The sequence below is a fragment of the Lichenostomus cassidix genome, chromosome 2 (genome assembly GCF_008360975.1).
Source record: "Lichenostomus cassidix isolate B80296 chromosome 2, HeHo_3.0, whole genome shotgun sequence".
Lineage (NCBI taxonomy): Eukaryota > Metazoa > Chordata > Aves > Passeriformes > Meliphagidae > Lichenostomus > Lichenostomus cassidix.
The window spans coordinates 66,232,325-66,243,299 of NC_139482.1; the positions used below are offsets into that span (position 1 = coordinate 66,232,325).

Sequence of the window (10,975 nt, forward strand, 5' to 3'; positions counted from 1 at the left end):
GTTTGCTTAATGCATATCTCTTACTATAATTTCTGAACCATAGAATCAATTAGGTTCGAAAAAACCTCTGAGATCATCAAATACCCCCTATGACCAAACAGTACCATGTCAACTAGCCCACGTACCATGTCCGATCTTTCCTTAAACACCTCCAGGAATGGTGACTCCACCACGTCCCTGGGCAGCCCATTCCAGTGCCTAATCTTTCTGTGGAGAACTTCTTCCTGATGTCCAACCTGAACGTCCCCTGACACACTTTGAGGCCATGTCCTCCTATCGTGCCGCTGGTTACGTGGGAGAAGAGACTGATCTCCACCTGGCTACAGCCTCCTTTCAGGGAGTTATAGAGAGTGATAAGATCCCCCCTGAGCCTCCTTTCCTCCACGCTAAACGGCCCCAGCTCCCTCAGCCGCTGCTCACAGGACAGGCCCTCCACACCCTTCCCCAGCCCCGCCGCCCCTCTCCGCACCCCTGCGCGTCTCTCCCCCCGCAGCAGAACCCCAGCCGCGCAGTTCGGGAGGGTTGGGGTTCCCTGGAGGAGGATCCCGCGGCCGGCGCGCCGCGATGACCTCACTCCGCGGCTCCGGGCCCGGCGGAAGCTCTGAGGCGGGAGGGCCGGGCAGGGCCGGGCGGCCCGGGCTGCGCTGCCCGGGGGCTGCCGAGCGCCATGAGCGGGGCCGGGCCAGCCTCCCCCGGCCGCGGCAGCGCAGCAGCCCCGCCGCCCGCCGACAGAAGACGGGACGCGCCGGCCGCCGGCTCTCCGATCCAGCCCATCATTAAGGGTAAGGAGGGAGCGGGCCGGGCTCCCGGCGTTGCCGAGCACCCTGTGAACCCCGCGGGCAGCGGCACAGGGACGGCCCCGGGAGGGGAAGCTGGTCCCTTGAGCAGCTGGAGTGTCCCGGGAGCGCCCAGGACCGCTCCAGCTCTCCGGAATTCCAGCCCCTCGAGGTTCCGCGGCGTGGGCTGAGCTTTAAGGCTGGACACCTGGCAGGTTTCGCTGCCTTTCATCCCTCACAGCTGCAAACCAAGGGGTCTCTGTGGCTTTATTTCGGGGAGTCGAGTGGGCCGCTAAGGCCCTTGCCACCGCCGTGGAGTTTTCTGGGGAAGCTCTTACTCGAGTCTCGTTCGCCCAAGTTTCGTCCTGGGTAATCCCTTGGACTGCGAAGTGGTTTAGCCCATGCTTTATTTACTGTCTTTAATCATGTCTTTCCCCAGTTTCTAAATAAGCGTTCTGCACAGTTTTGGAAGGGAATGTGGGACTCAGGGTGTTGAACACACACAGGTGGATACAGCAGAGACAGGGAGCCGCCGGGCAGCCCAGCAGCTGGGGCAGGAGAATGCATCTTTAAATGGCAGTGCCCACTTAAAGACTTGGTTGGGACTGCGCTGAATATTCCTTGAAATAGTATTTGCTATGCTCTCACAGTGCTTTTCAATTTAGTAGGCTTTTTCTTTGTGACAGATGAGCCCATTTTCTGCATATACTTAAAAAATAAATACTCTTTTTCAAGACTAAATTTCAAGTCTGGCCTTGGAATACAATGCTGATAGTTTTCCTTTGTAGTGAGGATTCCTCTTGTCTCCTGCTGCAGAAGACTCTTACACTGTGAATCTCTGTAAAGCTGGAGCGTTTAGTTCTGTTCTTTTACCACCATTAAGAATCAGATAAGAAAGCTGTACTGAGGAGAAGGAGGATTAAGACAAAGAGTGCTGAGCCACAGAGGAGAATGTTCACCTTCACTGAAAGGTGTCTTTGGCATCTGGAATACTAGTTCATTGTGTTTTATCTAGCTGGTGGTTTGCTGGATAGATAGGTTACCCTACAAGTACTGCTCTGGTGCTCTTTTGGTTTTGTATGTGCTTGGTGAGCAATAGTCTTTCCTCTCATTGAGGTATGGTGTGCTGCCTGTGTTGTGTAGCCTGGTGTGAGAGTGAGAGAAAAACTAAAATTCTGGCTTTCATTCATCTTCTAGATGTTGGGGAAGTCTATTCCAGACTGCTGGATCACAGACCAGTAATTCAGGGAGAAATACGTTACTTTGTTAAAGAATTTGAAGTAAGTATATTGGATGCTATCACAATCTGAAACTTTGAATGGTTTCAGCATCTTTTTAGATAGCAGGTACATAACTTTCTTCAGAAGGACTCGACATGGATTTTTTTCCCCAAATAACACACCTATAGTATATGTCTGCATCTTTAGTAAACAAGGAAGTAATTTAGGTCTTTTTATTTTAAAAGTTTTGAAAGGGTCATACTTCTTTTTTTCCAGGAATATTGATGTAAGAGAATAATGTAGTCCTAACATCTTAGGTCCATTTGGTTCAAGGAACATATTGTTGCCCAGTATAGGTTTACATCTCACCGAGAAATTACTTTATCCCTCAGCTGGATTCAGCTAGCACAGTAGTAATTTTATTCTCTTTGATTTTCATTACACAAGAGGAAGTGATATTACTGGAAGAGAAGAGCAACGCTTCGTGCAAACTAATAAGATCATTACAAATTGAATGACTGCTATCTGATTGGCTGCAAATAAGGCTAAAGTACAGAATGTGTAAAAGTATTTGTATACAGCTTTGCCTGGAACGTATAATTTGGTTTCCACAAGATGGCAGCAAAAGTTTAGAAAATTTGAATCTTATGGCAGCAAAAGGCTGTTTCTGAGTAGATTTTCTTTCTTACAGAATGTGGAATTTAGAGTCAGTCCTGAAAATGCAGTTACACCTCGAACTTCCCAAATGCAGACCTGATTTGAATGACATTAAAATGTCTTTCCCCCTCACCCCATAACCCAGATTGTAGCTTATGTTTCAAGCAGATCTATTTTGTCTCTGCTGGTTTAGCAAAATACGGATGTGAAATAAACTCTTACCAGATCTGTATTGTATGGGCTTGAGAGTCATAAGAAATTATTTCTTCTCTCTGCTGTCCCTAACTAAGATACAGGATACAATAATTAGTTTTACATGTCATTCCACAGGAAAGAAAATTTTAAACTCATGGACAAAATTAGAACTAGTATATTTAGATTGATAATTCATAGATATGTCTCGTTGCACCTGAAGTCTTGTGCTGTTTTTCAGACAAATTTAATATGTTCTTAAATCTTTTACTGAAATTTGATTACTGGTTTATACTTCCATGGGGGAAAATAGCAAAGTAGAGGGTTGTTTAAATTTTTACAATTTAGAATTTCTTCTAAATGGGCTCAGGACCACTGAGACCCAAGAAATCCACTTGTTTCTAACTTTCAGATATGAGATACTGTTTGGCTGTAGTAGAACATGTGCTTATTTTTTCAATGGTTAGCCCCTAGTGTGCAAGGAATTGAGATTTGCACTCAGGAAATCTGGAGACTGTTTAATTAAGTGGTGTTACGTATCTGTGTCTCTGTTTCTGAAGTTTTAAAACGTGTATGGTGACCACATCCCACTTCATGTGACATGGTATTTTTTGTTTACATAGAGTTTCTATCTAAAGGAAAATGCTGGTGAAATTCAGAGTAGGAGTAGTGCTGTGGCTTCAGAAAAATTGACTTTTTAAAAATTTAAACTATAAAACAATATCTTGCTGTACTTGTAATTAATCATGATCAGTCGTGAGCTAGAAGAGCTGCCTCTTCAGTCAGCTGTGTTATATTATTTTTTAGTTGACTTCATTGCTTTACTTCAGCTAAAACAATTTTACTTGTGTTGTTTTCACCTCATTTCATGCTAAATGTGGAGGGTCAGACATCAAGCAAGCAGAATCGCTGCTATGCTATTTCTCAATAAAAACTGAGTTATAAAAATGGAATGCTTTCAAGCTCTGTTGCTCTCTGTTGTTTTAGATATTCTGTATAGTGTCTATACAAAACAGCACATTTTTCCACACAGTGTGTAACTAGTTAATACTGCCTTTTCCCACAAAGGAGAAAAGGAGGAGGAGTCATTCAAAGAATTCCTGTATTTTAATGTGAAGAGTGGAACATTGGTCTCTTTTTTACGCAAAGCAATTTTATCTAGGTTGTTAAATAAGTCGAGTAACGCTTTAGTAGACAATGGTGTAGTCTTTGAGATGAAGCTGTGAGTTTGTCAACTGGGAAACTACCTTTATTTTGTAAAGTGGGATTCCTTGGTAGCCACTCACTTTCTTTCACTTTTCTGGCAGGAAAAACGTGGCCTCCGAGAACTGCGAGTACTTGAAAATCTAAAGAACACGATCTTTGAAACGAATGAACGCGTTCTTCCAAAGTGTGAGCAGGCAGTGCAAGACAATTTGAGTGAAACCTTAAAGAGATGTAAGCAGGTTGCTTCTTACTACTCTTGATGCATCATTTTGAGGAGTAATTTAAATAGTTTGGATTCAAAATATGATTTGTAAAAAAGTTACGACACTTTGATAATTTGCTACTGTTTATGTGTTTTGTTCTCATTTGTGTGAAATTTTAAAAGGGAAACAACAGGGACATTTTTTGATATGTAGTAGTCTAGCCTATCAGCTCTTGCTAAGGTTACATTAAAGCTTTTTGTTGATTTAAGTAGAAGCTGTTTCAGCTCATTCTTTTCCTATTCTCTTGGAAATAGTGCTCCATGTGGACTAAAGCCATGGACAAAATTTCTGTTTCCTGGTTTGTTGCAGGCATGCTGTGGTGTGACCTTCAAGTTTCTTAATTTGCCCACAAGAGTGCATAATACTGTCTTCTATCATTTAAAACAAAACTTGCTGCTTTATAGCTATGAAATGTATTATTATCTTTAGTCAAAAATTGGGAAGTAATAGTAATTGCATACTAGTCTGAGTTTCATCATTATAATAATTTATTTCTTTACTGCTCAGATTTTAAAAGAAAGTTTAGAATTTTTACTAATTTTTAAGTATCCTTTTTTTTTCTTATTCATTCAGCCAGGATGGCTTCTTCAAAAGAGATTTTAGGAGAGTGTTGGTACATAACTTTAGCTGCCAAATTTATGAAGTTGAAACATGCCGCTGTGGGTTTTGTTACAATTCATATGTGGCATGTTGTATAAGCATTTAATTTCCTATAACTTATTTATATGGCATCTGGCATATGCAGAATAGGAAATGGTAGATGATGCTTTACATATAAAACAATTGCAGGAAAATATTGAAACTTAACATTTAGTCATCCAAGTAAGGCATAAGTTCTAATACCATCCAACTGGGGTGAACCTTTGATGCTGCTCCCTGACTTCCTAATGGCCAGCTGTGCAGTACATCTTTACTAAAAGAATCACAGAATGGTTGAGGTGGGAAGGGACTTCTGGAGGTCATGTCCAACCTCCGTGCTCAAGCAGCAGCAGCTTGAGCCAGTTGTCCAGGACTGCATGCAGTTCCTGCTTTGGGGAAATCAGTTTATTTAATTCTGCGTTAATTAAGTGTTAAATAAGTTAGGGGAAAAGGTGCATAGGAATACAGTTCCTGTTTCCGTTGAGAAGTTTTCCCAGACTTAGTCTCATGAGAGAAGAGACTGACTCCAGCATAAAGATGTTCTCCATGTGGAGTTTATAGACAGCTGATGGGGAAAAATAAGGGAAAAAACCCCAACCCAATAAAACGTTGTTTGGTCACCTGTTTCTACTTACTGACTTGAGAGGGGTTTTTGATGTCATCTGAGGTGCTGAGTAGTGCACTCCAGCTCATCAGCAGCACTGAGAGTTGTGGGCACAAGAGGACCTCACTTCCTTTCTGGTTTTGGCTTCTAAAACACACAAAGGTTGATCTCTGCAATGAGCCTACGTACTGTTACAAGTGTAAAGCATTTCCTGCAAGTACTGATGACTCTCAGGCAGAGTTAAGTGACACAGTGGAATGTAATCTTCACCATGCAACAGCCTCACATTTTCTAAATCCCTTTCAGACAAGTTTCTTTGATTTACAGCAGCAGACTGATCTACTGCAATTTGTTATTTCAGTGCAAGCTGCCAACGCTATGATCCATAGACTCCAAGAGAGGGAGTATGAAGCAAGAAAGGTAAAGGACGGATGGATAGATTTTTATTATGTGTTCTAAGAGTACTGTGCTTCACAGCAAGTTTATCTGCCTTCAGTACTGCAAAACTTGAAAATATATTTTTCTATACCTTTATATACTTGCAGTAAAACTTCTTTTAGGGTGATTTCTTTGCTTATAAAATGCACACTGCAAAGTTAATGGATGTAGCTAACTCTTCCTACAATCTCCTGATATATGGAAACTATTTTTTTATTTCCTTTGCTTTATTTTCCCTTCTAGCTCAGACTATAACATTTGTCACATACAGGGAAAGCTTAAATACAAAAAAAAGCTTATTTTCTGTGGAACAAAAAACATCTACTAACCTACCAGAATGGAAATGTAAATCTTTCCTAGTTAGCTGAGAACATTGACCATATTATATATATTGCTTGTTGAAAAGGAAGTGTGTTTTTCACTTTGTGGATGGGTTATTTAATGAAGGGCTATATTATAGGAACATGCGAATCATTGGAGTCTTTTCAGTTGGCTAAACTTTGCGTATTTGAAATACATGTGCTCTGAATCTAAAACCTGGAAAATTATACAAGAAATTAGTTTCATGTTTTCCCATTACTACTTCTGTATTGTGTTCCTGTGTTATCTCTTTACTTGCAAAATGCTGTTGATAATAATTTAGTTCAGAAAAAATGAAGCTGTTTCTGTGGCCATCAAGCAAAACAGGCTCTGCATTAATGAATGTAAGCTGATAGTCATGTTTTTCTTTCCTTTTTTGCAATTGATGAAGATGGGCAGTCCAGTTGGCAATTGAATGCTGGTACTGTGCAAACAGCACACTGCTGAGCACTGAGAGTTTGCTTGTGTCTAACACTAGTGTAGATGCTAGTGAGGTTAAATAAAAAATTCTTACAGTTCTGCTAGTGTTTCTTTGAAGTAAAACTTCAATAAGAAATTTATAACTTACAAAATGAGCAGTCAGTAAGAATGCTGACTATTCTTTTTGAAAAATATTAGCTGTATGTTTCCACTTTTTTTTTTTAATATGTAGTGTAAGAATAGTTATAGCTATTCAGTATTCATAGCATTTCTTTAAGTTTGTATAGTACTACTTTTTGGCTTGAAACTTTCCAAATGGGAGTAGTAACAGGTAGGTAACTTTTTTTACAACTGTAGAGAAAAGTTGTCATTGTAGTTCAGCCCCTTGAGGAGAAATAATTTTCCCTTACTTTTCTGAAATGACGTGTTCTGAAAAAATAATGGGATTTTGGTAGAACGTAGTGTCGGGTTTGGCTAGGTGCCGTGTAAGTGTGTCAGAAAGTGTTTGAAACACCAGTGTTTCAAAACCTGTTGAATACAAAGTAGTGTACCAGTCAAACTGTTAGTATAAACTGGTGTATTTTGTTCGTAGATGTTACTGTATCTGCTGCAAACAAAATGTGTGTTGGCATAATGTTATAAAAGTATATCAAATACTGCACTGAAAAAATCGTGTATTTAGCCCATGCTGTGTGATCTTGAAGAACAGCAGAGGGTGTTTAGGAATACATAAATGGATTCCCGGTGCCTTTAGCTGACAAAAATGCCATACATAGGAAAGAGTCATTGGTGACAGACTGAAAAAGAGGTGGGCTAAAAAAAAGAAGAAGGATTAATCCTCTCTTTTGCTGGGAGATGGAGTAAATGGAAGAACAACTGCCTAGACTTATTTTGGCTTCTGCGCCTGTAATATAAGGGGGCCAGCCTGTTAATACAGCTCACAAGCAATCCACAAGAATTGCAAATGCATTTTGTCATGTGCATTGGATGTGTATATGATCTCTCTTTCTAGATATATAGACATTTTGTAAATTCTTTTTTCGAGATAAGAGGGTGAAAGGAATTAAATTTACCAGAAGCAAAGCAGTAGGAAAGTATGAGGGGAAAAATAACTTATTTATAAGGGAAGACATTAATCACAGTGAGAGCTAGCTGGCTAAAGCAGGAACACTAGGTGCCAGTTTCAAAACATTTAATATGTATGTTGTTATAGTCTACAGAAACAGTATCATCACTAATACAGTCACATTAGTAGTATGGCAGACATTTTAGCACTTGTTTTGGATTGGCTGTACAAAAATAAATGTTTTCTTGCTAGTTTCCAGTTTTTCTGATACTTTAACATAGATCCCTCATAAACCCCCTGTTTTAATATGGAAATGAGTGTTAAAAACTTCATATTTTCCTCCTCTCAGCTTCAGGCAGACAAAGTGATGGCTCGTGAAGAGAAGTGCATTGCCCACTGGGAGGAGTTCATGAAAGAACAGCAGAACAAACGTGCAGAGGTGGATGAAGAGCACAGAAAAGCCATGGAGCGCCTCAAAGAGCAGTATTCTGAGATGGAGAAGGAACTGGCCAAATATGTTTCTTTTTAAGACCTTTTTTTATAATGCTGGATTTGTGCCATGCTCGGTTGCTCCTGACTTAAGTTGAGGTTCTTTTGGAAAGCTGAGACTGAAAGCAAAAAGGAGAATTTTCTCTACAGGCTTGGTATGGGAAGAAAAGGTGTGCATACTTTCAACTTAAGTGCCTATCTATGCTTGTTTTGTTCAGGGCAGGTGGAATGCCAGTATTTCTTTGTTTGTTGAAAGGTGGAACTGAAAATTGTGTGACTACATCAGCTCAGGGAGTTGCAAACTGGAGTTCTCTCCTGTTGGCAGGGTATTGTATCATTTGGGAAAACAGACACTAATGTAGTACTAACTATCCCAGTGTGCAGCCACAGCCCTTTCCCAAAAAGGAGGTTAATAGGTTCCAGCCATAGTTAGCTGAGAATTCACTGGGAAAACTCTTATCTTCTGCTTGTAGATTTCAAGAAAATAAACTTTTCTTATGGAATATTTTCCTTTGAAGTTTTACTGGTGAAAGATCTCAACAGAGTTTTAAATACAATTGTAATTCAAACTTTTGGGTTATATGTTCAGTATTATGAAGTACAGTGGTAATTTGAACGACTTTTGCTAATATAAAAATTGTAAGGTAAGCTTGGTCAACAATTCCTACTTTTTTTTCTCCCTGTAAATGTCTCAGGCATCTCTTTTTAAGCTTTACTGTTCTAAGCAAAGCCAAAACAAGCTAAAAAGTAATCATGAGAAGCATATCAGTCTTTGTATTAGCTTTGTAGCTAGTACAGTTTTACCTTAAATATTTGGCATGTTGTTGGTTTACTTAGGATAAGCTTGTCAGAACTTTATGAAGCAATTGAGGTAAGATTTTTGTTTCTTTATCAGCCTAACAAATGAGCAGATTAGTGGTAAAATGCCTGTAGTACTGATCTGCTTTCTTACTTACTCTTACAGTGTGTGCAAAACTCCTGCATTGCTTTCTTTTATTCCAAACTTGCAGTTACCAGCAGTGTAACTGAAGAAGTTAACTTAATCAGTTCATTAACCAAGGAAAATGAGACGTAGTACCTTAATGAAATTTGCTGCAAGCTAACCATTAGTGCAGGAAATATCTTTCCGTAATTTAGCTGGTGTCTGATGTAGAATGGAAACAGGTAAAAATAAACAGAATTTACACTTTACCTGTATTGCAGCAGTAATATACCAACAAGGGTTGCTTGTGTAAGGTTTATGGCTTGGTTTCAAGGCTCCATTCCTGGCAGCATGTTGATAGTGTGATTAAAGTTAGTAGAGGAGATGGAATAAGTATTTGAGATTTCTTTCAATAACCCTGAATTCCTGCCAAGCTGCTCTGCCTGCTACTGTAGGCCCAACAGCTTCATCAATCATCATCGTGTATCTGGACTGAGAAGAGGACTTGCCAGCACTGGGGCATGCTGGAATGTTGTTAATTCTCTGTTCTGAATGGAAAAAACATAGATGTGTCAGAAATATCCCACATGTGAAAAATAGGAAGGCCTCTTTTAGAGCAACTCCTATCTGGATAGAGGGTGACTTCTGTAATATTTCTCAGCTTATGTTCTTGTGATGAATGTTGGAACTAAACTCAGACTTTTCATTTAAAATGAAAAAGTTCTTGCCTGTCTTTAGAATTGCATATGCAATAGTTTTGTTTGGAGCACAGATTGGAAGTGGCTCCTCTCTTACCATATTATTTGATGTATATGTGCTCAAAGCCCAAATATCTTTGTAACAAAATACATTTAACTACATACTGAATTAATTTTTATTTTTGCACTGACAATTTTTATTAAGATTTAGATATCTAATTAACTGTGCACTGGAGCTGTAGGCTTTAATGTTTCATCAATTTGAGGGCTCATAAGCAATGATGCAAGTGTTACAAGTTGGATATTCACTGGAAAATAAAGTGGTATTTCCAAAACCTGGGATGTGTGCTCCTGATTTTTTCGAAAGCCTCTGAAATACTAACACTGAAAATATGTTCCTCTTCCAGAATGTTTTATGCTGAAGAATCTTTTATGCTGAAGATCATTTGAAAGCACATTTCTTCAAAATCTTTGCCTGCCTCTTGGTCAATGTTATTCACTGTGGGGACTAAATGAAAACTATCTATTCCTGAAATAATTTCACTTAGTAACTTTCACTTTTTTTTTACATGTTATGCTGTAGGTTTTGAATCACTTAGAAATGCTTGATTATCTTTGAAGCAACTTGCCAATATTTATAGGAAAATCTATTTTTTCTGTCCAAATGTTTAAAAAATCTCAACCAATACTTGTGTCCAATATTATCTCAATATGTCTGACAGATAAAAAAAGATTCCTATCTTCAGCAGTTTTTTATCAAAGTGAGACTGTGGTCTGTCTGGACACAATAGTTCTCCACAGTGCAACTTCCTTTACAAGATTCAAATTCCTGTTATTCACAGTCTCGGGCATTTGGGAGAAATAGAAAAGTTAATAGTTTAATAGTTGGTTTTATGTCATTGTGCATGAATGAAGTGTTTCACCTTATACTTGCAATTTTACATGACTGAATTCCATAGCTTTAAAAACCCTGAGGAGTTATTTAATCCCTGTTAAACTTGATTGAAGTTTGCATTGGACTCCAA

The 10,975-nt window shown here is 39.3% G+C and overlaps 1 protein-coding gene across 1 annotated transcript; it reads left to right on the forward strand.

The window, feature by feature from the left end:
* Positions 1 to 585: 585 nt before the first annotated feature.
* BLOC1S5 (biogenesis of lysosomal organelles complex 1 subunit 5) lies at positions 586 to 10,285 on the forward strand. Its single transcript, XM_085051941.1, has 5 exons — positions 586 to 782; positions 1,974 to 2,056; positions 4,153 to 4,282; positions 5,919 to 5,977; positions 8,191 to 10,285. The coding sequence occupies exons 1-5, from the start codon at positions 668 to 670 to the stop codon at positions 8,368 to 8,370; spliced, it is 567 nt and encodes a 188-aa protein (XP_084908067.1). The 5' UTR covers positions 586 to 667; the 3' UTR covers positions 8,371 to 10,285.
* Positions 10,286 to 10,975: the final 690 nt, after the last annotated feature.

Excerpts from the sequence above, each read along its gene's own strand:
- BLOC1S5 (XM_085051941.1), top strand. The coding sequence starts at position 668 with ATGAGCGGGGCCGGGCCAGCCTCCCCCGGCCGCGGCAGCGCAGCAGCC. Across the intron at positions 783-1,973 it reads GATCCAGCCCATCATTAAGG|ATGTTGGGGAAGTCTATTCC; the intron begins GTAAGGAGGGAG and ends TTCATCTTCTAG. Across the intron at positions 4,283-5,918 it reads GAGTGAAACCTTAAAGAGAT|TGCAAGCTGCCAACGCTATG; the intron begins GTAAGCAGGTTG and ends TTGTTATTTCAG.